The 27,670-nt window shown below is 35.2% G+C and overlaps 1 protein-coding gene across 2 annotated transcripts in view; it reads right to left on the bottom strand.

Moving 5' to 3' along the window:
* The window catches only part of ZDHHC17 (zinc finger DHHC-type palmitoyltransferase 17), a 238,643-nt gene that overhangs the window by 10,897 nt on the left and 200,076 nt on the right, over positions 1-27,670 (bottom strand). For both annotated transcript variants that reach the window (XM_067009784.1, XM_059081716.2), the window contains 4 exons: positions 12,026-12,168; positions 10,534-10,634; positions 3,777-3,901; positions 2,263-2,325 (listed from right to left, as the gene is read on the bottom strand). In XM_067009784.1, coding sequence (XP_066865885.1) covers positions 2,263-2,325; positions 3,777-3,901; positions 10,534-10,634; positions 12,026-12,168 — 432 coding nt within the window. The remainder of the gene's footprint in view (positions 1-2,262; positions 2,326-3,776; positions 3,902-10,533; positions 10,635-12,025; positions 12,169-27,670) is intronic.

Raw genomic sequence — 27,670 nt, 5'->3', positions numbered from 1 at the left:
CACTTGGGATAGTCTTTCTACAATCATAATTCGGCTATATTTGATAAAAATGAGGGTACTTTTAGAGAGAAAATATTGTTTCAATAGATGTTAAATTCTGGTTTTGTTAATTGAGGTCAGTATTCACCATCTAAAACTCTCTTCCCAAATAGCTCTTTGTTACTATGTTATGTTATTGTAAAGTTTAACTGAGTTATTAAGAAGATATCCTAAGCTTGTTTCTGAAGCTGATCACTGTAATCTATCTTTGGATGAAGATCAGGTGCCCCATGATCTATAACCAAGGGGTTATGCATACTGGAAAAAGCATCATTTAAAAGACTGTCTCCAACCTAGATGAAAGGCTTCTTATCAGGTATTCTCAAGTACCTCATTCACAAGGAAACTGAAGGGAATCAACTCTTAAATTCATATTTCCCAATTAAGAAGGGCTTCTGCAGTGAGCTGTCTGTAGAAAAGACTGCTGACCCCAAATGACAACCACACCAGGATAAGAAAACAACAGCAGTGGTAGGCAGCTGACCCAAGAATCTGTATCAGCCCTGAAGAACCATCCAACTAATTTAATTGAACTATTTACCAAATGTTTGTCTTCCTATCAAAATGGAAAGTTATTGTTTTACTTCTGACCATATTTTTAACCCCAATGTTCAGGATGGAAAGAAAATTCTCTAGTGAAGTTGTCTATTCATGACATGTATCACTGCTTGCTTTGAGTGTACTGCTAAAAGCACATATACAATGTCTGAATGACAATTTGGTATAATTGATTAAATGCATAGCCTATAAAGTGTTAAAGAAAAAAAGGAACCTGTTTGCTATATAGCAAGGATATCAGCAATGTATACCTGACTTTGCGGAACAGAATAATATTTTCACAAAATAGTAGAGTATAAAAATGTTCTAAATGTTAAGAATACAATTTTGTAAATTACCCATTGTAAGGCACAGAAACAAAAGCCTTTTTAAAGCATGCTTGAAAATACAAAAGAATCAGTCAGTACCCTAAAGTTGTTACCAAGAGTAAAGCAGTATATATTTTGAACATCCAAAATCATAACTGTTAGGTCAAAGAAACAAACAACCAAACAACTGTTTGGTTAAGTGAAACAACTTAAAAGAATCTGCAGAAGTAGAGCTTAGTTTCAAAAACTCATTCCAGAATCCTAAACTAAGTCAATTATTTTTATTATTATTCAACTGTTAAGACATTAGTTCAGTTGTAGTGTATAACTTAAAGGTATAAAAGAGCATTTAGTTTCAAGCATGATTTGGGGATATTTCCGTTTCCATGTAGAGAAATATGGTTTAACCACTGCAGCAGTCCATATATTTTCCATAAGAACTAATTATAAAAATCAGCAGAAAATCACTAAAACACAAAACAGTATTATTCTATAGAAATTAGATGTTTATAGTAATAAAACAATGTCAATATCACTATGTCTGATTCCATAAGTAAATGCCATTTAATTTCATATATAGCTTTATCTATGACCTGTTTGAATATGACATTTAATATCAATGATAAAATAGTGCTCTAGGGCTTCCCTGGTGGCGCAGTGGTTGGGAGTCCGCCTGCCGATGCAGGGGACGCGGGCTTCTGCCCCGGTCCGGGAGGATCCCACATGCCGCGGAGCGGCTGGGCCCGTGAGCCATGGCCGCTGGGCCTGCGCATCCGGAGCCTGTGCTCCGCGGCGGGAGGGGCCACAGCGGTGAGAGGCCAGCATACCGCAAAAAAATAAATAAATAAATAATAGTGCTCTAAGTTGAATAAACACTCTAATATGGATGGATAACTGCTCTAATTGAACCAGTTTTGAGGCCATGTTGTCTTAAAAGTTATCTAATAATTTCCCACTGTGACCTTTAAATATAAAAATAAATGTTCTTAAAATGTAATTAGGATAACGGTGTATTAGGGAATCATAGTAAACTTTTGATTTTAAATACTTTTATTACTTAGTTTTTTATTTGTTGAATTACATTTTAAGAGAGAAAAAGAGAATAAGAATGAATACAAATGAATGGCACCACTGAATCAGAAGTGTAGTTAAGGTCTACCATCGGGGAAATAAGCACATTGGAAAGGAGACATCTTTTCACCATCTTTCCTCTCGTACCATGATCTAAAAGGCATTTTGCAGGGGTGGGTCAAGAAATGTGCTCAGTGAAAGAAACTGTCCTGGTTTCTCAAACTCTCTACGCTATACCACTGGTAGGGGAAGAGGAGAGAGGGAAGAATAAAGAAAAAAATATTACCAAACAGGTACTGCAGAATATACTGAGGTCCAGACTTCCTGTCTCTGCAAGTTCAACTATTGTCTGTGAATTAAAAAAAAAAAATTATTCAAAACAGAACAATAGGGGCTTCCCTGGTGGCGCAGTGGTTGAGTAATCCGCCTGCCGATGCAGGAGACACGGGTTCGTGCCCGGGTCTGGGAAGATCCCACATGCCGCGGAGCGGCTGGGCCCGTGAGCCACGGCCGCTGAGCCTGCGCGTCCGGAGCCTGCGCTCCGCAACGGGAGAGGCCACGGCAGTGAGAGGCCCGCGTACCGGAAAAAAAAAAACAAAAACAGAACAATACCAACTATTGTGCCATCAATATAAGTATCAATACACACTACTAAATATAAAATAGATAACCAACAAGGACCTACTGCATAGCACAGGGAACTATACTCAATATTTTGTAATAACCTATAAGGGAAAAGAATATGAAAAAGAAAAAAATATATATGTATAACTGAATCCTGTGCTGTATACCTGAAACTAACAAGACACTGAAAATCAACTATACTTCAATAAAAATAAATATATGAGTCAGCAAACGCAATGCTCATTTTTAATTAACCAATGTTTTCAGCTGAAGATAAAATCTCTTCGCTTACTTCTGCTATTTCATTATAATATGAATATAGGAATTTTATTTCTTGGATATATGAAAAAGCAACCCTAAATTTACTTATGGGAATATATCTCTGAGAATAAAACTAAATGACCTATCCTAAGAACTAGTCTGTATAAGGTTTTGATGATTAAGGGATGAATGTAAACCTAAGTCCAATAAAGAACTGAATCTTCAGAACTGGATTATGACTAAGAAAATCTGGCAAATCAATAACCAGTAATGTCTAAAGAATACTGGAACATAAGGGTAGCACTCTTTATGCAGCCTAGAAAGGGGAAGATTAGACTGTAAGAACCTACTAGTGTTTTAATCCATTGTGGATAGGAAATAATCCATCAGGATTTATTCTGTTTTCAGAGACTGGATTAAACAGCTCTTAAAATGATCTAATTGCCTCTAATCCAATTCTCTACTTACCGTGACATCTTTGGATTATAAATTCAGTTTCCTATGTACCTCAGCTATAGATGAGGGGTGCCCTGGATCATACATACAAACATTTCAGTTATTAGAACAATATATCTACACTATCACCGCGTTTAGTGGCCTTCTAATTTACAGTCATTTAACAAACATTTACTGAATGCATATTTATTTGCTGAAGGTTTACAGAGATGTGTAAACTACTGTTATTTGTCCCTCAAAACAATCATAATCCTTACAAAGGAGAGAAACATGAAATTTTAAAATGTCATGGACGTGTAAGGACAGGCATCACAAGAACACCAAAGGTGAGCACCAACTATACATAATCTCAGTTTGGTTTGAAATTTCTAGTTTCCTTTTTTGCACTCTATTATCTGCTAAAAATACTGATAATCTGGCAATAAAACACATGTGACTAGTTAGACTGTATCTTGCTACCTTTTTCTTTTGTTCCTCTGTAGCTTTAATAATCCCTGGATCTGATTTCCAAGATTTTCCAAAATTGTAGAAAAGTGCAATACTATTGACAAGGAATGGAAGATGGATAAATAAAAAGTTGAGATGTACCTAAAGTTAAGGAATCTAAAGAAGCAATGAAAACTAGTTATTATTATAGGTAAACTTATAATCTGTAAAATTTTCTCACACATACACACAAAAACCTACAGAAAAATACAAGATGGTTTATTTATTACATCAAAATAGATCACATCTATACATGTTAGTCTATCTATTACATCAAAACAAATACATTTCCCATTCTGCTCATAAGTAAGTGTAAAAAATAAAAATGTGAATTGTTTATAAACTTTAAATCAATGCAGGGTTATCTGCCACTTTTTAAAAGTCAGTGAATACATTATTTTTAAATGATCATGATTTCTTTTGACAAAAATGAAGGGACTTCTCATGTTCAAAGTAATTAGCATATTATCAAAATTTTATCTATATGCATTAAAATCTACCAAACACTTAGATATCACACCCATCTATTTAAAAGATTGTTTTTACATTCTCTCCGTTGCCATTTTTGCCCACATTCAAGGTGACCTTAATTTTAGAAAAGGTACTTATAAACTTGCTTAAAACAGAAATAGTTTCTATGTTTACATTTTTCTACCTAATGAAAATATAAGAAATGTACTAGGCACTTATAAGTGAAGAATCAAAGACTATTTTCAATAACAGTGGGAGAAATAAAGCAATGTTGCTAGAGCAACACATTTTTGGGACACAAAACATACCATTTTCAAGATTTTACGTACATACAAAAGCTGTCCCCACGAGAATGGTGCCTTCCCTGTACCAAAGACAGGAAAGGATTCATCACCAAAGCCTGGGAAGGACACTGACAGGGACCTGTATTCACATACTGAATGCACTAGCCCTTCTCTTCCACTAGTCTCCCCACACAGCTCCTAGTCACATCCCCATAACTGACTGCCCCTAGCTCAAACCCTTTGTCTTGTCATTTCTTCAAAAATGTATCGTTTCTTTGCTAAAAGGCCTAAAGATTCCTACTCTGGTCACTTCTTCAGGTCTTCATTATTTATGAAGGCCCCCATGTACATGTTAAAAAAAAAAAACCAAAAGATTTAATAAAATATTAGGCTGGGAATTCCCTGGTGGTCCAGCTCTCACTGCCGAGGGCCTGGGTTCGATCCCTGGCCAGGAAACTAAGATCCCACAAGCCACAGGGTGCGGCCAAAAAAAAAAAAAAAAGATTTTATGTAGTACAAGTATCATATAAACGTTCTATAAGACTTTTGGACATTATCATGTATATACACTCTTTACATTTCTTATGAAGCACAGGTAAGAAAGAACAGCTTCATGAATAAAACAATCCTATATTTGTTTGGTAAATATGAAACACTAAGCAACCACTTAAAATACAAGAGGAAAAAAAGGAAGAAGAAAGAGTAGTTAATATTACCTGCCATATATAAAAGTGATTTCTCTTTCCCCAGTCCCCTATTTACTCCCAACTTTCACCATCCTTATTCCCCAAAATCCATGGGTATAGCCAGCAGAGAATAAACAGAAAGTCAAATTTTCAGCTCTTCCAACAGACAAAATTCGCTTAAGAATAAAGTTGGATAAATGTATATGCAACGAATGCTGAACCATGGCATTTTTCAGGGCAGTATCTTATTATAACAATTTCAAAAACTGCTAACATATAAATATATAGGTCAGGTTCTTACAGCCTGGATTAAATTTGCAGGGAGCTAACTAGCAGCTCAGTAAATGCTACGGATCTGAAAGGGGTATTCAGGAATTAAATATCAGATGAACTTTTTTTTTAAAGGTAAAGAGATTAGATATCTTCAAATGGTAGTTTAAACTTAGCTTTAGCAATAGATCAGTGCAGTTAATTTAAAGCAATTAAGAGAATAATTTTTTGCTATGGCTGTTTTTTGTAAACCTTTTTTCCTAATAAAAGTTAGAAAACACTAAAAAGCATAAAGACAAAAACAATAACTCTACAACCTAGAGATAACTCCTTTTATTTTTGGTATTCTGCACTTTTAATCATAATCGAGATCATTGTATATTTATTAACATTAATAAAATAACACTTATTTATCACTGACTACAAGCCATTTAGGCTGCACAAAAACCCTATGATAAAGCCTGCTGCTATCCCCATGACAAAACTGAGGCAGAGGTTAATTAGACAGTCTAAGATTAAAGAATGGATTAGAGGTGGAGCTGGTATTACAAGCTAGGCTCTTACTACCTATGCTATTCTGCCTCTCCAAAGTGCTCTGCAGTATATCCTGGGTCATTAAATATTATGGGAACAATATCTTCGGGTATGAACATTTTTATAGCTTGATATATATTTTTATACCATCAGATTATTTACAGAAAGATACACCAATTTATAACCCCACTAGCAATACATATTTGTTGATCACTATGTTTGCATTAGCACTGAGTAAAGGAAAAAAGAGAAATAAAACAAATACTTTGTCATCAACGTTTTCATTTAAATGTTTATGGAATCTTCTTTTTCCATTCAACACTTTAATCTACTTGGATGTTATTTTGATGCCTGCTGTGAACTGCAGCTCTAACTTACCATAATACCCCCCAAATGAACCAAAAACAGTAAATCAAACCAACCAAGTGACCCGCAAAATGCCGGCAACAACTTTGGAAAGAGGACAAGCCACACTATACCATAAAGTTCAAACTGGAGGTCAAGGAAAGAAGATGATTCTGGTGAGACATGCTGCCTGGGGTAGTTCTTAATCCCACCTCCATCTGTATTAATAGTATGGGAAATGTGGATGAAAAGACAGTCTGAATTCTTATCAATCCCACTCTGGACTTCTGATATGGACTGATTCATGTCTCCCCTCTTCCAAATTCATATGTTGAAGCCCTAACTTATAATGTGACTGTACCCGGAGACAGGCTCTTTAGGAGATAATTAGGTTAAATGAGGTCATAAGGGTGGGGCCCTAACCCAACAGGACTGTGGCTGTATAAGAAAAGGAAAGGAGAGATCTCTCTCACTCTCTTCCTGCCATGTGAGGACACAGGGAGAAGGTAACTGTCTGTAAGCTGGAAAGAGAGCCCTCACCTGAACACAACCGTGCAGGCATCCTGATCCAGAACTGTGAAAAAATTAATTTTGTTGTTTAAGCCACCCACTCTAGGATATTCTGAAATAGCAAAGATCTAAATATCAGAAAGAAGTCATTTTTCTCTAAATTATTCTATAGCTTAAACAGAATTTCAATCAAAATTGCATTAGGCTTCCCATGGAACTTAAGGAGCTGATTTTTAAAAATTTAAGTAGAAGTGCGAAGGGCTAAAAAGAGGTAAGATATTCCTGAGAAACATGGCCTACCAGATATCATGAGTTAGGAATAAAGCTACAGTAATATGATAATACAGTACTGGTAAGGCACACAAATCAATAAACCGAATAGAGTACAGGAAACTTGATAAATATCGAGGTTGATAATGCAACTGAGTGAGGAAAGAGTGTGTTGGAGCAATGAGTTCTCTAATGAGCAAAAAGGAAGACACTGACCTCTCCCATCACATCATTCGTTATACACAGTAGTCAAACACATGTGAACTAAGAACTTTTGAAAGAGTATCTTTAATGACTTCACAGAAACCTGCATATGTGCACAAAAAAAAGATATACAAGAATATTTATAGCAGTATTGTTGGAATTCACAGGTGATGACCGGATACCTAAAGATAGGGATTAAAAAGCTTAGAAAATATGAGAAGGAAACTAGCAGAGATACATGTAAAACTGAAGAAGTCCTAAGAGTAAACTACAGGAAAAAATGCTCAAGAGGAAAATGCATAGGAAAGAATGGCAAAAATGATAATTCTGCACTGTTTTCATTTTTACATATGTAATGATCCAGGTTCCATAAGTTTCTCACATCCACCTTTGGTCTAAGAAGCTTAAGACCTGATTGAAAAATAATTATTTTTAGATATAAAATTCCTAATAAGTTATTTCAAAAGTGTTGCCAACACAATAAACAGTAGACTCTACTGTTTACGACAGTGAATTTTAGAGTTGTTTGATTATTATAAAAGAAGTATGGTCAATGAACAAAATTTTCAAATAAATAAAAGCACAAGGAAATCACTCACAAATCTCACACCCAGAAATAACCACAGCTAAAATTACATGTACTCACTTCCAGCTCTTATCATTCACACGTTTTAAAATTAGAATCTCTCTGTAAATACAATTTAGTATTTTTTCATTTGTTATATTCTAAGTATGAGCCCATATCAGTAAGTCTTAGAAAAACATTTTAATGGCTATTTTATCCTGTACCATATGTCACATAACTGAAAAATCTTTCCTCCTATTCAGGTTGGACATTTAGGTTATTTCCATTTTTTCCCTATTATATTGTAAATGGTACTATGATAAACATCCTTGTAAATAAATCTTTGATCTTATCTCTTATTATTTACTTATGAATAATTAAGAGATCAAAGGCCCTTTCTACAGGTTGCTAAATTGCTTTCTAAGAAGGTTTAGGAACTTAAAAATTATGTTCAGAGTAGAATATAGGGCATTTAAAGACATACTGTATCAGGTCAAAGAGCTGGGTTCTATATCAGACTCTCAATAATTACCTAGCTATGTAACTGAGCAAGACATACAACTGCTCTGAACCTCAATTTTTCCATCAGTTAGAAAACAGCATTATGATTTGTGTGGTTTATTTTTTTAATCTCAATGAATTGTTCTGAGAACCAAGTAAAACAACATATCTGAAAGAACTATAAACCAGAAAATCACTAAACAAATATAACATGTGTATGGGGTAATACTTATCTAATGAATAGTAAAAAAGAAAAAGAATTTATTGTAACAAATGGTTTACATCAATAGAATACTCACTACCATGTTCTCATAACATTATGAGAACTAAAATAACTTTTATACAGTTGATCCTCATGCCTACTAGCTAGAATTTATTTGTGACTCCAAAATCAATATTGACAGTGCTTTTGCAGTCATTTGTATGTGCAAAGCAGCAAGAAATATGAGTTGCCCTATGCACACATTCCCCGCTGAGTTACATGAGGCAATACTCTGCCTTCTTGTTTAGGATTTGTGTGATTTTGCTGTTTAAAATGGTCTCCAAGTATAGTGCTTCAGTGCCATCTGATGTTCCTAGGCACAAGTCTTTATACACAGACTATATAAAACTCTCTGGCATAAAGTTTTCATTATTTGGTACTTTACTAATTATCCTGTTTTTCTCTACTGACATCCAAACAGATTAATAAGAGTACAGCAACAGTCTAAAATTATTTTGAGATGTGAATCTGACTTTTTCTTGAACATAAAATTTACTGTCCTATTTAGGAAGCAAAGTTAGAAAATATGTCTGGAATATTAAAGTCATTTCAGAGGTCAGTGCTTTTTATAAATTTAAAATAGATGAGGTACTGAAAATGAGCAGGTAAGTTTTACTCATTAAATGTTCCAATAAGACAGTTCTAATGTTTAATAAATCGCTGAAGAACAATTTTTATATCAAAGTATAATACAAGCCCAGAATGAGCTAGTGAAAACTTTCACATGGAAAAATTTCAGTAGACACTATGCTAAGGAAGTATTTAAAAAGTATTATACTTTCTAAAAGTAATCCTACAATGCTGTGAAAATATAAGAATTAGAAGTGTAGTTACAATTCTGAGGCTCCATTTCACAAAGAAAATTAGCATATTTTGCTTTTGTCTAATACACAAGACAACTTAGAATGCAATATTAAAACATGTAACACTGTGAAGTGAAACCAGCTATTAATATTGTTCAGAACAGTTAAAAGTCACTGAATAATGCATACCATTTAAAATCTTATATACTTTATATAGCAATGTTTGAAAAATGATTAAGACATTTATGAAACATGTACCTTTATTATAATAAAATAGACTGTCTTACTGGTTGATTTTTTTCTATTAAAAATATCAAAAATTGACATTGTCCTTATTTCTTGAGATGTGAATCTGACTTCTCGAGATGTGAGATCTGAACCTCACACATACACACACATTTACAGTTTCAAATTATATCACTTTAAAAAAGTATAGTACACTGAAATAATATGCTGAAGTTAGCAACATTTGAAGATACAGCATTACATGCTTTTCATGAAGCAAAAGAGAAAATTAACTGATACCTATCAAAGCAAACTAGTAAGTTGTAATAAGAAAATATTTAGAGAAAATAATTTGACACTAAAACATGGAAATCACAGTTCAGTAGAAAGGTTCAGAATAAGTGTTATAGAATAAGACAAATATGTGTTTCTACCCTGCTTTATTAGAGACTAGCTGTGTGGCCTTGGGCAAGAATAACAGCTTAAGCTATTTAAGCCTAAATTATCTCATCTATAAAATGGAGACAACAGTACTAACGTATAGGATGTATACTAAATGGAGCACAAAGTATTTAAGAAAATGCCCTTAAAAAAATCAATAAATGGTCACTATGATTATTATTACTGATGTTATTAAAATCAGCTTTGAAAAGCAATTTATTAAATATGAAACATTTTAAAACAATACATTAGTTCATATTTATTTTTCTAGGAATACTGTTTTACTGTAGCACGTCGTGAGTAGTTCAGCTCTTATGTTAAACTATTATTAAACTGAGACCTTTATAACCAAAGGATATCATTCCAAAACCAGAAGAACCACGTCACATACATCCAGAATTTGGTTGCCAAATATATTCCAAGGGGCAATGCACTATGCATTGAATGATCAAAAAAGGATCTGTAAAACACAAGAAGTTTTATAGAATTTCAACCTATATTTCATTGTAAAAAAGAATATTTATTTATTTAAATGAAAATTACATATATTCTGTATAGTATACTCTTAACAAAACCCAGAAATCCAGGATGCTTAAATATCAATACTGTTTTCACAGTACTCAATAAGAAATGAGTGCACAGCTGAATGACTCAGCAAGAGTCTGAAGCTACTTTTAATTCATCAGAATTAAAATTATATTCTATGTACTTTTCAACTTTAGAATTTCACTGTATTTCTAATCTCTTAAAACAATAACTCACTTTAGTATATATAGTATAGTAACTCTATCATCCAGCATATTACCCACCAAAGACATAATTTTAACAAATGAGCGCAAAGCAATCCCCAAGTTTTTCTCCATGTTTCATCATTATTTCTCCTTACCTACATATTCCCACTAAGCTTTCAGCACATCTTCCCAAAGAGAATGAACTGGCTAACTTGGAGGAATTAAAGGTCATTATTTACAGCATTCAGAATTCAGGAAAAATAAATACTGATAAATTTTATTAAACATAAGCAGGATCAATCATCCATGTACACTAAGTAGGGAGTATTGGTGAATTCCTACCTACACTACCCCTTGGAGCACCTAGAAACACTAAAATGAGATTAATTACCTAGAATTAAGCCTCTTCCTGAGAGTTACCACATTAGTGCATTACCCATCATTCTCATCTCTCTCTGTATTATTTTCAGAACTCTTTTGAAATTCTGGTGAAAACAAGGTACTAAAGGAATGGAAATTAGGTGGGAAGTTCTGGATCATAAATGCCTGTCTAGTTTGCTGGATGGGCCACTTTAGGGGAATAGGATCTAGGGATAAGAAAAAAAGGGCATGATCACAATGTTTAAATAAAAAGGGAGAGAGAGAAAATTAAAAAAACAAAACAAAACTAAGCGTTACTTCATATGCTTAGACTCTACCTTGTGCTAAAATCAAACCTCTTTCTTGCACACTGCCTATGATCAAAGAAAATATAATTCCTATGGAAAGGTAAGCTCAAGCATTACAGTTACCCAGAAATAAGCAATATATAATACATTTAGAGTTCAACAAACTTGAGTCTACTTCTATTGAAATGTCTTAAAGCTGTATTTTAGCCTTCAAAATTATATGTTAGACTTCGTCACTCAAAGTACTTTTAGAGTCATTTTTAACAACAATGTTAAAAATGTTAAAGATTTCAGATATAAATCTGCCAAAAATTCTTTAACATTAAATTAAGATCAAACAAGTTATATAAAGGCAGTGTTCTAAATATACAAAACATTAATTTTATATAGCCAGGTCCAAACTATATTCTTACATGTCCAGTTAAAAATGTAGCTAAAAACAACACACTTACTTTGAAAGAAACTGTACTGTAGCCCAAACGCCACCATACATTAGCCCTTTAATGAGCCAAGAATCAATATTTAGGTCTGCTATAAACCCAACCAGCCAAATAACTAGGAAAGGAGTTCCCAACATTACTTTCTGCCGAAATTCCTGTACAGAAAAAAAAAGAGAGAAACTTTTGCATGTTTCAAGTAACCTCAATGTGAATCACTGTTAACTTTGTGAAAACATAGAACAGGGGTGAAATTCATTCATTCAAATATATCTACTATGTACAGATACTATTTAAGGTGCTAGTCTCTGTTTTCTAGAAAGAGGTATTAAATAAACAATCTAAAAGTTCTTGGTTAAAACTGTAGAAAATGAGAATAGAAGTTATAGGACTGGGTCTAGACAGTCAGATACAGAAGACAGTAGTACCACCTGCCAACACATGGACAGGCTAGAAACCAGTTCATGAAAATACCACCCCATTTTAACAAAAACATTGATAACTAAGGAGACAAGGGCAACCAGAATGACTGAAGGTCTAACAGCTATATCAGATAAGGAACCCTGAGTATGCTTAGCCTGGAGAAGATATTTTGATTAATACATATAAACAGTATATTAAAACCTTAAAGTAAGATAGAGAATAAAATCAAACAATCCAGAGACCACAGAATGGAGACGATGTGCCTCTGAACACATATCAAAGCAGAGTGCTTAATATTTCAGACATAGTACCATTTCACTTTTGTACTGGTCTAACTGTTAGAAATACTCATAAGTATAAAACCTGCCTGCTTCCCTGGTATCTTCACAGCAACACAAAGTCTACTGCTGCTCCTACATAACAGCCCTTCACAAACTTACAAGCAGCTGTTGTCTCTCGAGTTATCTTAAGTGACAAAACTATATAAGATATTCCAGCTGTGATCCAACAAAGTTCAGAGTGTAAATATTACTCTCATCGTTGAATATTTACCTTTCTGAAGGCCAAGATTATATTATGTTATGCCTCTTTTATTTTTAGCACACCTTTCATACTGTTGGCTTCTAGTGAAATAAATACTTTTTAATATAAATGACCATGGCTCCCCCAATTCAGCCACTGAAATTCATTTTCTGAACTAATTGTGTAATTTTAACTTAGACTTATAATTAAACATATTGACTTCAGAATTTAATTTTATGCTGTAGTGAAATAACATCCTTCCAGTTTGTTTCTTCATCTCTATTATGTGTGAATTTCATATCAAGACATTAGAGAAAGTTTACAACTGGGAGGAGAGAGTGTATGACTAAGGGTGGGTATTGGTGGGAGAGAAGGTGGACATGTGTCATTTGAAAAAGTATTTTCTAAAATTATCTTTAACTTGGCTTGTTTTCAGTCAAGACACTTGTTCTCCCCCAGCAATGGCCACATTTTTTCATTATTAATGGCCACACTTTTTCATTATTAAAAATTAAGACACAATTTACATACAGTGAAATTCACCCTTTTTTGTGTACAGTTCTGAGTTTTGATGAATATACACAGTTGTGTAACAAGCATGAATATCAAGACACAGAACAGTCCCATCAAGCCCTGAAATACCCTATGCCACCAGGCCCAAGCCCTGGCAACCACTAGTCTGATATCTGTCCTTTTACTTTTTCCTTTGCAGGAATGTCACATAAAAGGAGTCATACTGAATGCAGTCTTTTAAATCTGGCTTCTTTCACTTAGCGAATGCATTTGACATTCAACCATATTGTTACGTGTGTTAGTAGTAAGTTCCTTTTTAATGCTGAGTAGTATTCCATTACAGGATGTGTCACAGTCTGGTTATCCATGCCCCAGCTGAGGGATTAAGCTTGTTTCCAGTTTCTGACTGTAAATAAAGATATCATAAGCATTCACATATAATTTTTTGTGTGAATATAGGCTCATTTCACCTGGTTAAATACCGATGTGTGTGATTTCTGGATTTATTTCAAGCTGTCATTTAATATACACATTATAATATTGTAAAGATGTAATGGTGATGTGCTGCATTTGTAGACATGAAAAATCTATTTTCTCTTATATTTCATTACAGAACATTTCTAATATATAGTAAATTTGAAAGTATTTTATAGTGAATATCTGTATATCCACCACCCAGATTCTATAATTCAGTAATCTATTTTTTAATTAAACTTTTCATTTTGAAATAATTGTAGATTCATATGCAGTTTTTTAAATCCAGTTTTTAAACTGATGTACAGTTAATTTACAATGTTGTGTTAGCTTCAGGTGTACAGCAAAGTGACTCAGTCATACATATAAAAGAATATATATATATATTCTTTTACAGACCCTTTTCCATTATAGGTTATTACAAGACATTGAATACAGTTCCCTGTGCTATAGGGTAGGTCCTTGTTGTTTATCTATTTTATACATAGTAGTGTGTATATGTTAATTCCAAGTTCCTAATTTATCTCCCCCCACCCCGTTATCCCTTCTGGTAACCATAAGTTTGTTTTCTATGTCTGTGAGTCTATTTCTGTTTTGCTAATAAGTTCATTTAGATCATTTTTTAACATTCCACATATAGGTGATATCATATGATATTTGTCTCTGACTTACTTCACTTAATATGATTTCTAGGTCCATCCATGTTGCAGCAAATGGCATTATTTCATTCTTTTTTATGGATGAGTAATATTCTATTGTGTATATATACCACATCTTCTTTAGCTTGCTTCCATGTTTTGGCTATTGTAAATAGTGCTGCTATGAAAATTGGGGTGCATGTATCTTTTCAGATTAGAGTTTTATCCAGACATATGTCCAGGAGTGGGATTCTTGGATCATATGGTAATTCTATTTTCAGTCTTTTAAGGAACCTCCATACTGTTTTCCACAGTAGCTGCATCAATTTACATTCTCACCAACAGTGTAGGAGGGCTCCTTTTTCTCCATACCCTCTCCAGCATTTACTATTTGTAGACTTTTTATTGATGGCCATTCTGGTGTGAGGTGATACCGCATTGTAGTTTTGATTTGCCTTTCTCTAATAATTAGATATATTGAGCATCTTTTCACATGCCTGATGGCCATCTGTATGTCTTCTTTGGAGAAATGTCTATTTAGGTCTTCTGCCCATTTTTGATTGGGTTGTTTGTTTTTCTGATATTAAGCTGTATGAGTTGTTTGCATATTTTGGAAATAAATCCCTTGTCGGTAGCATCGTTTGCAAATATTTTCTCCAATTCTGCAGGTTGTATTTTTGTTTTGTTTATGGTTTCCTTTGCAAAAGCTTTTAAGCTTAATCAGATCTCAATTGTTTATTTTTGTTTTTATTTCCACTATTCTAGGAGACACAAACAAAAAAATATGCTATGATTTATGTCAAAGAGTGTTCGGCTTATGTTTTCCTCTAGGACTACTATAGTATCCAGTTTTACATTTAGGTCTTCAATCCATTTTGAGTTTATTTTTTGATATGGTGTTAGAGAATGTTTGTTCTTTTACCTGTAGGTAATCCAGTTTTCCCAGCACCACTTACTGAAGAGACTGTCTTTTCTCCATTGTATATTCTTGCTTCCATTGTCAGAGATTAATAGACCATAAGTGTATGGGTTTATTTCTGAGCTTTCTATCTTGTTGCATTGATCTATACACTCTGCTTCTGTGCCAATACCATACTGTTTTGATTACTGTAGCTTTTTTTCTTTTTTATACAGCAGGCTCTTATTAGTTATCCATTTTTACATATTAGTGTATATATGTCAATCCCAATCTCCCAACTCATCACAGCACCACCACCACCTGCCTCCGCCCCTTTCCCCCTTGGTGTCCATACGTTTGTTCTCTACATCTGTGTCTCAATTTCTACCCTGCAAACCAGTTCATCTGTACCATTTCTCAAGGTTCCACATATATGTGTTAATATACGATATCTGTTTTTCTCTTTCTGACTTACTTCACTCTGTATGACAGTCTCTAGATTCATCCATGTCTCTACAAATGACCCAATTTCATTCTTTTTTATGGCTGAGTAATACTCAATTGTATATATGTACCTCATCTTCTTTATCCATTCGTCTCTTGATGGGCATTTAGGTTGCTTCCATGACCTGGCGACTGTAAACACTGCTGCAATGAACATTGGAGTGCACGTGTCTTTTTGAATTATGGTTTTCTTTGGGTATACGCTCAGTAGTGGGATTGCTGGGTCATATGGTAATTCTATTTTTAGTTTTTAAAGGAACCTCCGTACTGTTCTCCATAGTGGTTTATCAATTTACATTCCCACCGACAGTGCAAGAGGGTTCCCTTTTCTCCACAATCTCACCAGCATTTGTTGTTTGTAGATTTTCTGATGATGCCCATTCTAACTGGGGTGAGGTGATACATCATTGTAGTTTTGATTTGCATTTCTCTAATAATTAGTGATGTTGAGCAGCTTTTCATGTGCTTCTTGGCCATCTGTATGTCTTCTTTGGAGAAATGTCTATTTAGGTCTTCTGCCCTTTTCTGATTGGGTTGTTTTTTTAATATTGAGCTGCATGAGCTGTTTATATATTTTGGAGATTAATCCTTTGTCCGTTGATTCATTTGCAAATATTTTCTCCCATTCTGAGAGATGTCTTTTTGTCTTGCTTGTAGTCTCCTTTGCTTTGCAAAAGCTTTTAAGTTTCATTAGGTCCTATTTGTTTATTTTTGTTTTTATTTCCATTACTTTAAGAGGTGAATCAACAAAGATCTTGCTGTGATTTATGTCAAAGAGTGTTCTTCCTATGTTTTCCTCTAAGAGTTTTATAGTGTCTGGTCTTACATTTAGGTCTCTAATCCATTTTGAGTTTATTTTTGTGTATGGTGTTAGGGAGTGTTCTAATTTCATTCTTTCACATGTAGCTGTCCAGTTTTCCCAGCACCACTTCTTGAAGAGACTGTCTTTTCTCCATTGTATATCCTTGCCTCCTTTCTCTAGATTACTTGACCATAGGTGTGTGGGTTTATCTCGGGCTTCCTATCCTGTTCCATTGATCTGTATCTCTGTCTTTATACCAGTACCATGTTGTCTTGATTACGGAGCTTTGTAGTATAGTCTGAAGTCAGGGAGTCTGATTCCTCCAGCTCCGTTTTTTTCCCCCAAGACTGCTTTGGCTATTCGGGCCCTTTTGTGTCTCCAAACAAATTTTAAGATTTTTTTCTTCTAGTTCTGTAAAAAATGCCATTGGTAATTTGATAGGGATTGCATTGAATCTGTAGATTGCTTTGGGTAGTAGAGTCATTTTCACAATATTGATTCTTCCAATCCAAGAACATGGTATATCTCTCCATCTGTTGGTATCACCTTTAATTTCTTTCATCAGAGTCTTATAGTTTTCTGCATACAGGTCTTTTGTCTCCCTAGGTAAATTTATTCCTAGGTATTTTATTCTTTTTGTTGCAGTGGTAAATGGTAGTGTTTCCTTAATTTCTCCTTCAGATTTTTCATCATTACTGTATAGGAATGCAAGACATTTCTGTGCATTAATTTTGCATCCTGCAACTTTACCAGATTCATTGATTAGCTCTAGTAGTTTTCTGGTGGCCTCTTTAGGATTCTCTATGTAGAGTATCATGTCATCTGCAAACAGTGACAGTTTCACTTCTTCTTTTCCAATTTGGATTCCTTTTATTTCTTTTCCTTCTCTGATTGCCATGGCTAGGACTTCCAAAACTATGTTGAATAACAGCACTGAGAGTGGACATCCTTGTCTTGTTCCTGATCTCAAAGGAAATGCTTTCAGTGTTTCACCATTGAGACACGTTTGCTGTGGGTTTGTCATATGTGGCCTTTATTATGTTGAGGTTGGTTCCCTGTATGCCCACTTTCTGGAGGATTTTTATCATAAATGGGTGTTGAATTTTGTCAAAAGATTTTTCTGCATCTATTGAGATGATCATATGGTTTTTATTCTTCAGTTTGTTAGTATGGTGTGTCACATTGATTGATTTGTGTATACTGAAGATTCCTTTCATTCCTGGGATAAACCCCATTTGATCATGATGTATGATCCTTTTAATGTGTTGCTGGATTCTGTTGGCTAGTATATTGTTGAGGATTTTTGCATCTATATTCATCAGTGATATTGGTCTGTAATTTTCTTTTTTTACAGTTTCTTTGCCTGGTCTTGGTATCAGGGTGATGGTGGCCTCGTAGAATGAGTTTGGGAGTGTTCCTCCCTCTGCTATATTTTGGAAGAGTTTGGGATGGATGGATGTTGGCTCTTCTCTAAATGTTTCACAGAATTCATCCGTGAAGCCATCTGGTCCTGGGCTTTTGTTTGTTGGAAGATTTTTAATCACAGTTTCAATTTCATTACTTGTGATTGGTCTGTTCATGTTTGCTATTTCTTCCTGGTTCAGTCTTGGAACGTTATACTTTTCTAAGAATTTGTCCATTTCTTCCAAGTTGTCCAGTTTGTTGCCATAGAGATGCTTGTAGGAGTCTCTTAGGATGCTTTGTACTTCTGTGGTGTCTGTTGTTAAGTTCTCCTTTTTCCTTTCTACTTTTACTGATTTGAGTCCTCTCCCTCTTTTTCTTGATGAGTGTGGCTAATGGTTTATCAATTTTGCTTATTTTCTCAAAGAACCAGGTTTTAGTTTTATTGATCTTTGCTATTATTTTGTTTCTATTCCATTTATTTCTGCTCTGATCTTTATGATTTCTTTCCTTCTGCTAACTTTGGGTTTTGTTTGTTCTTCTTTCTCTAGTTCCTTTAGGTGTAAGGTTAGATTGTTTATTTGAGTTGCTTCTTGAGGTAGGCTTGTATTGCTATAAACTTCCCTCTTAGAACAGCTTCTGCTGTATCCCACAGGTTTTGGGTCATCGTGTTTTCATTGTCATTTGTCTCTAGGTATTTTTTGATTTCCTCTTTGATTTCTTCAGTGATCTCTTGGTTATTTATTAATGTATTGTTTAGCCTCCATGTGTTTGTTTTTTATGGCTTTTTCCCCTGTAATTGACTTCTAATCTCATAGTGTTGTGGTCAGAAAAGATGCTTGATATGATTTCAATTTTCTTAAATTTACTGAGGCTTGATTTGTGACCCAAGATGTGACCTATCCTGGAGAATATTCCATGTGCACTTGAGAAGAAAGTGTAATCTGCTGCTTTTGGATGGAATGTCCTATAAATATCAATTAAATCTATCTGATCCATTGTGTCATTTAAAGCTTGCGTTTCCTTATTAATTTTCTGTTTGGATCATCTGTCCATTGGTGTAAGTGAGGTGTTAAAGTCCCCCACTAGTGTTGTGTTACTGTCGATTCCCTCTTTTAGAGCTATTAGCAGTTGCCTTATGTACTGAGGTGCTCCTATGTTGGATGCATATATATTTATAATTGTTATATCTTCTTCTTGGATCGATCCCTTGATCATTATGTAGTGTCCTTCTTTGCCTCTTGTAACATTCTTTATTTTAAAGTCTATTTTACGTGATATGAGTATTGCTACTCCAGCTTTCTTTTTATTTCCATTTGCATGGAGTTATCTTTTTCCATCCCCTCACTTTCAGTCTGTTTGTGTCCCTAGGTCTGAAGTGGGTCTCTTGTAGACAGCATATATATGGGTCTTGTTTTTGTCTCCATTCAGCGACCCTGTGTCTTTTGGTTGGAGCATTTAATCCATTCACGTTTAAGGTAATTATCGATATGTATGTTCCTATTCCCATTTTCTTAACTGTTTTGGATTTGTTTGTGTAGGTCCTTTTCTTCTCTTGTGTTTCCTACTTAGAGAAGTTCCTTTAACATTTGTTGTAGAGCTGGTTTGGTGGTGCTGAATTCTCTAAGCTTTTGCTTGTCTGTAAAGCTTTTGATTTCTCCATCGAATCTGAATGAGATCCTTGCCGGGTAGAGTAATCTTGCTTGTAGGTCCTTCCCTTTCATCATTTTAAATATGTCCTGCCACTCCCTTCTGGCTTGTAGAGTTTCTGCTGAGAAATCAGCTGTTAATCTTATGGGAGTTCCCTTGTACATTACTTGCCGTTTTTCCCTTGCTGCTTTCAATAATTTTTCTTTGTCTTTAATTTTTGCCAATTTGATTATGTGTCTCGGTGTGTTTCTCTTTGGGTTTATCCTGTATTGGACTCTGTGTGCCTCCTGGACTTGGGTGGCTATTTCCTTTCCCATGTTAGGAAAGTTTTCAACTATAATCGTTTCAAGTATTTTCTCGGGTCCTTTCTCTCTCTCTTCTCCTCCTGGGACCCATATAATGAGAATTTGTTACATTAAATGTCCCAGAGGTCTCAGGCTGTCTTCATTTCTTTTCATTCTTTGTTCTTTATTCTCTTCTGCAGCAGTGAATTCCACCATTCTAATAGGTCACTTATCCATTCTTCTGCCTCAGTTATTCTGCTATTGATTCCTTCTAGTGTAGTTTTCATTTCAGTTATTGTATTTTTCATCTCTGTTTGTTTGTTTTTTAATTCTTCTAGATCTTTGTTGATCATTTCTTGCATCTTCTCTATCTCTGCCTCCATTCTTTTTCTGAGGTCCTGGATCATCTTCACTACCATTATTCTGATTTCTTTTTCTGGAAGGTTGCCTCTCCCATTCATTTAGTTGTTTTTCTGGGGTTTTATCTTGTTCCTTCATCTGTTACATAGCCCTCTGCCTTTTCATCTTGTCTCTCTTTCTGTGAATGTGGTTTTTGTTCCACGGGCTCCAGGATTGTAGTTCTTCTTGCTTCTGCTGTCTGCCCTCTAAGGCTTCTTGACTGGTATTTTCTTCTTTTGATTGTAATGGTGTAGTTATCAGAGAAAGGCAGAAGGCAGACTGGAACAGCTAAGGCAGCAACACTAACATTTTGCTGGCCTTTTAAAAGTATTTACAAAGAGGCTTTCAGAAGATGGTTACAACACATAACTGCAGTGCTGAAAAGATGAAGACATCACAAAATTTTCTCTGCTTTTGCATCTCTTTTCTTAACTCCTGGGAATCATGAACATTTGTCCAGTGTATTTCGGCCATGATTTACTGAAGCCTCTCACCACAGCAATGGGTTAACCCCGAACTTTGTCTCAGAAGTTCTCTCTTTTCCCTTGTTGAGGTTCCCGGCTTGGTTGGAATCTCCGATTACTGTAGCTTTGCAGTATAGTCTGAAGTCAGGGAGCATGATTCCTCCAGCTCCTTTTTTCTTTCTGAAGATTCTTTTGGCTATTCTGGGTCTTTTGTGGTTCCAAATTTAAAAATCTTTTGTTCTAGTTCTGTGAAAAATGTCATTGGTAATTTGATAGAGATTGTGTTGAAACTGTAGACTGCCTTGGATAGTATGGTCATTTTAACAATATTGATTCTTCCAATCCAAGAACATGGTATATCTTTCCATCTGTCTGTGACATCTTCAATTTCTTTCATTAGCATCTTATAGTTTTTAGAGTACAGGTGTTTTGCCTCCTAAGGAAGGTTTACTCCTAGGTATTTTATTCTTTTTTGATGTGATGGTATATGGGATTGTTCCCTTAATTTCTCTTTTTGATATTTAGTTGATAGTGTTTAGAAATGAAATAGATTTCTGTATATTAATTTTGTATCTGGTAATCTTATTGAATTCACTGATGAGTGCTAGTAGTTCTCTGGTAGCGTCTTTAGGGTTTTCTATGTATAGCATAATGTCATCTTAAAACAGTGACAATTTTACTTCTTATCTTCCAATTTGGGTTCATTTTATTTCTTTTTCTTCTCTGATTGCTGTGGCTAGGAATTCCAAAACCATGTTGAATTAAAGTGGCAAGAGTGGGAATCCTTGTCTTGTTCCCAATCTTAGAAGGTATGCTTTCAGCTTTTCACCATTGAGTATGATGTTGTGGGTCACGCAGTTTTAATAAAAAATGCGGACAGATCCCAAGTACTTGTTACCCAAAGTTCCCAAATGGCTAATACCTTGCAAAAGCATAGTACAATATCACAACCAGGATATTCACACTGACACAATTAAGATACAGAATATTTCCATCACTACAAGGAATATTTCCATCCTTTAATAGCAATTTCCCTCATACCATACCCCTCACTGCCATATTAATATCTGCCAACTACTAATGTATTCTACATTTCCATAATTTTGTCATTTCAAGAATTTTACATAAATGGAATTATACAGTATGTAACCTTATAGGACTGGCTTTTCACTCATGATAGAATTCTGCAGATATTCATTTGGTTATTGTACGTAGCATTAGTTCATTCCTTTTTATTGCTGAGGAATACTCCACGGTATGAATGTGTCAGTTTGTTTAATCATTCACCCACTGAAGGACGTAGGGGTTGTTCCTATTTTGGGTTAGTATGAATAAAGCTGCTATAAACATTCACATACAAATTTCTGTGTGAACATAAGGTTTCATTTCTCTGGGATAAATGCTTAAGAGTACAGTTTCTGGGTTGTATGGTATTGCATGTTAAACTTTTTAAAAGAAAATTCCAAACTGTTCTCCAGGGTGCTGTACTTTTTTACATATCCTTCAGCAACAGGTCAGTCTCTCAGCATCCTCATCAGCATTTGGTGTTGTTGTTTTTTGTTTTTTTGTTTTTTTGTGGTACGCGGGCTTCTCACTGTTGTGGCCTCTCCCATTGCGGAGCACAGGCTTTGGATGCGCAGGCTCAGGGTCCATGGGCCACGGGCCTAGCTGCTCCGTGGCATGTGGGATCTTCCCGGATCAGGGCATGAACCCGTGTCTCCTGCATCGGCAGGCGGACTCGCAACCACTGAGCCACCAGGGAAGCCTGCAACTTTTTATTTAGTTATTCTGACAGGTAAAAAATAGTAAGTCACTGTGGTTTCAATTTGCATTTCCCTAATGACTAAAATGATGTTGAAGATCTTTTCACCTGCTTATCTGCCATTTTTATATCTATTCTGGTGAAAATATCTCGTTTAGCCTATTTTCTAATTGGATTGATTTTGCACTGCTGAGTTTTGAAAGTTCTTAATATATTTTGGAAACTAGTCCTTTGTTGGAAATGTGGCTTGTAAATACTTTCTCCCAGTCTGTAGTATGCCTTTTCATTCTAATCACAGGGTCTTTCATAGAATGTAAGTTTAAAATTTTGATCCAAATCCAAATGATCAATTTTTACCTTTATGGATCATACTTTTTGTGTCAAATCTCTTTGCCTAGCCCTAGATTTTTACAGTTTTACGTTTTACATTTAAGTCTTGTACAGTTTTGAGTTAACTTTTTAATACAGTGTGAGGTTTGAGTAGAGGTTTATTTTTTTGCCTATGCGTGTCCAAATGCTCCAATATCAATTGGTGAAAAGGCTGTCTTTCCTCCACTGAATTGCTGTTACACATCTGTCAAATATCAGTGGGCATACCTCTGTGGTTCTACTTCTGGGCTCTCTATTCTGCTCCACTGATCACTTTATTCTTCCAGCAATACTACACAGTCTTGATTACTGAAGCTATATAGTAGGTCTTAAAACTGCAGAGTGATTCTTCTTTTTCAAAATTGTTTTAGCTATTCTAAGTCTACTGCCTTTCCATATAAATTTTGGAATAATCTTGTTTATACAAATAAAAAATTTTGCTAGAATTATTTAATTACATTAAACCTGTATATTAATTTGGGGACAACTGACATATTTGCTAAGTTGAGTCTTCCAGTTCATGAACACAGTATATCTCTCCACTTATTTAGATCATTGTTGATTTTTTTCATTGGCATTTCAAATGTTTCAGCATACAAGTACTTTACAACTATTTACAGACCAACTGTCTAGGAAAATGACCTTTAGACTAGCAGAAAAGATTTTCCATAACTAAAGAAATAAAGACAGAACCACAATGAGATGGGTAGGAGGGGTGGAGACATGGTATAATCAGGGATCACACCCCCAGGATCAGTGACCCACAAATGGAAGGAATATCACAATCGTGGAGGCCTTTCCTCTATAAGGGAGAAGGGGTCTGAGCCTCGTGTGGGACTCCTCAGCCAACTGGTCCTGCACCAGGAAGTAAAGCTCCCAGAATTCCTGGCTTTGGAAACCAGCAGGGCCCATGTTCAGGAGAGCTGGAGGGCTATACAGAGACTCTGCTCTTAAAGGACATTGACAAAATCTGAGATGCTCCAAGTCCCAGCACAAAGAGGCAGCAGTTAGAAGCCTGGAACAGATCCACTTGCTGATCTTGGAGAGTCCTCTGGAGAGGCAGGAGGCAAATGAGAGACCCCTGCTGATACAGAAGCTGGTGCCAGCCATTTTGGGGAACTTCTTCTACCCTAATAATACTACGGTGGGCAAGCACCCTTTTAGAATCCTCCCTCTAGACTATTAGTACCCAGAAACTGGCCCACCCTCCACCTGGGTGGCACCAGCTCTGGGCTGCCCCCACCACCACCTGGGGCCACCCAAACAGCCAGTCAATCAGCATGATATACTACATTAGCAAACTGAAGAATAAAAACCATACGATTATCTCAGTAGATACATAAAAAGCTTTTGACAAAATCCAACATCCATTTATGATAAAAACTCTCAACAAAGTGAGTATAAAGGGAACATACCTCAACATAAAAAAGGTCATATATGACAAACCCACAGCTAACAGCATTTCCTTTAAGATCAGGAACAAGACAAGGATGAGCACTCTTCTACTTTTATTCAACACAGTATTAGAAGTCCTATCACAGCAATGAGATAAGAAAAAGAAATAAAGGGAATCCAAATTGGAAAGGAAGAAGTAAAACTGTCACTGTTTGCAGATGACACGACACTAGATACAGAAAACCCTGAAGACACCACCAAAAAACTATTAGAACTAATAAGTGAATTCAGTAAAGTTGCAGGATACAAAATTAATAAACTAAACTCTGTTGTAATAACAAACCATCAGAAAGAGAAATTAAGAAAACAATCCCATTTACAAGTGCATCAAAAAAATACAATACCTAGGAATAAATCTAACCAAAGAGGTAAAAGATTTGTACTCTGAAAACTATAAGACATTGATGAAAGAAACTGAAGATGACAAAACAAATGGTAAAACATACCATTCTCACAGACTGGAAGAATTAATATTGTTAAAATGACCACACTACCCAAGGCAATCTACAGATTCAATGTGGTCCCTATCAAAATACCAATGGCATTTTTCACAAAACTAAAACAAGTAATTCTACAATTTGTATGGAAACATGAAAGACCCTGAATAGCCAAAGCAATCTTGAGAAAGAACAAATCTGAAGTATCACACTCTGTGATTTCAAACTATACTGCAAAGTTAACAGTAATCAAAACAGTATGACACTGGCACAAAAACAGACACACAGATCAATGGAACAGAAGGAGAGCCCCAAAATAAACCCATGCTTATATGAAAAATTAATCTACAACAAAGGCAGCAAGAATATAAAATGAGGGGAAAAAAACCTTTTCATTAAATGGTGTTGGGAAAACTGGACAGCTACATGTAAAAGAATCACACTGAGGGCTTCCCTGGTGGCACAGTGGTTGAGAGTCTACCTGCTGATGCAGGGGACACGGGTTCGTGCCCCGGTCCGGGAGGATCCCACATGCTGCGGAGTGGCTGGGCCTGTGGGCCATGGCCGCTGAGCTTGCGCGTCCAGAGCCTGTGTTCCACAACAGGAGAGGCCACAACAGTGAGAAGCCCATGTACCGCAAAAAAAAAAAAAAAAAAAAAAAAAACGAAAAAGAATCACACTGAACTAGTTTCTCACATCACACACAAAAATAAACTCAAAATGGATTAAAGACTTAAATGTAAAACCTGAAACATAAAACCCTTAGAAGAAAACAGCCAGCATGCTCTTTCACATCAGTCTCAACAATATTTTTTTGGCTCTGTCTCCTCAATCAAGGGAAACAAAACCAAAAGTAAACAAATGGGATTGCATGAAACTAAAAAGGTTTTCCACAGTAAAGGAAACTGACAACAACAACAAACCAAAAGGGCAGCTCACTGAATGGGAGAAGATATCTGCATATGATGCACCTGATAAGGGTTTAATATCCAAAATATACAAAGAACTCATATAACTCAACATCAAAAAAACCAAACAACTCAATTATAAAGTGGGCAGAGGACCTGGAATAGATATTTTTTCAAAAAAGATATACAAATGGCCAACAGACACATGAAAAGATGCTCAGCATCACTAATCAGGGAAATGCAAATCAAAACCAAAACAGGACACCATCTCAGACTTGTGAGAATGGCTATCATCAAAAAAGACAAGAAATAACAAATGTTGGCAATGATGTGGAGAAAAGGGAATCCTTGTGCACTATTGGTAGAATTGTAAATTGGTACAGGCACTCTGGAAAACAGTATGGAGGGTCCTCAAAAAATTAAAACTAGAACTGACACATGACCCAGCAATTTCACTTCTGGGTATTTACCTGAAGAAACAAAAAGACTAATTAGAAAATATATATACACCTCAATGTTCACTGCAGTATCATTTACAATAACCATGATATGGTAGCAACTTAAATGCTCATTGATAGAGATGAATAGATACAGAAAATGTTATCCATATATAGAATGGAACAGTACTCAGCCATAAAAAAGAATGAAATCTTGCCATTTGTGACAAAATGAATGGATCGAGAGGTATTATGCTAGGTGAAATAAGTCAGAGAAAGACAAATACCATATGGTCTCACTTATATGGGGAATTAAAAAACAAACAAACAAACCAAAAACAGACTCAGATATACAAAGCACAGGTGGTTGCCAGAGGGGAGGGGGTTGGGGGTGAAAGAGATGAAGGGGATTAAGAGGTACAAACCTCCAGTTATAAAATAAATAAACCATGGGATGTAATATACAGCATAAGGAATATGGTCAATAATATTGTAATAAATATGTATAGGGACAAACGGTTACTAGACTTAATGTGGTGATCATTTATAACATATACAAATGTGAAATCACTATGTAGTACATCTGAAACTGACATAATATTGGACATCAGCTGCATTTCAATTTTAAAAGGTTATGTTTACACTATACTGTAGTCTATTAAGCATGCAATAGCATTATGTCTAAAAAAACACTGTACACACTTTAAGTAAAAAATACTTTATTGCTAAAAAATGCTAACCATTATCTAAGCCTTCATCAAGTCATAATCTTTTTGCTGGTGGAGGGTTTGAAATATTGGGAGAATTACCAAAATGTGACATGGAGACATGAAGTAAGCAAATGCTGTTGGAAAGATGGCACCAACAAGACTTACTAGATGCAGATTGCCACAAACCTTCACTTTGCAAAAACAAACAAACAAAAAAAAATGAAATATCTGTGAAATGCAATAAAATGAGGTATGCCTATAGTTTTCCTTTTTGTACTGTCTTCGCCTGCTTTTGGTATCATATGTCATTTCCATTCTGCTACTTGCCCATATAAGTAACTTGTCAATATTCTTGTATGTGAAGTGTTTCTTACAGACAGCATATAGTTGAGTCACACTTTGTAATCCACACTGCCAATATCTGTCTTTTAATTGGTATATTTAGACCATTTACAGTTACTCTAATTACTGATATGTTAGGGTTTTAATCTATAATTTTATTTTTTGTTTTTTTGTTTGTTCTGTGTCTTTGTTTCTGGTTTTTTTTCCTGACTTCTTGTGGGTTACTGAAAAGCTTTTTAGAATTTTATTTTATCTATGGTGTTTTTTT

The sequence above is a fragment of the Kogia breviceps genome, chromosome 12, assembly GCF_026419965.1.
Source record: "Kogia breviceps isolate mKogBre1 chromosome 12, mKogBre1 haplotype 1, whole genome shotgun sequence".
NCBI classification, from domain to species: domain Eukaryota; kingdom Metazoa; phylum Chordata; class Mammalia; order Artiodactyla; family Physeteridae; genus Kogia; species Kogia breviceps.
The sequence above is the reverse complement of the archived record's forward strand: the minus strand, read 5'-3'. Positions and strand labels throughout refer to the sequence as shown.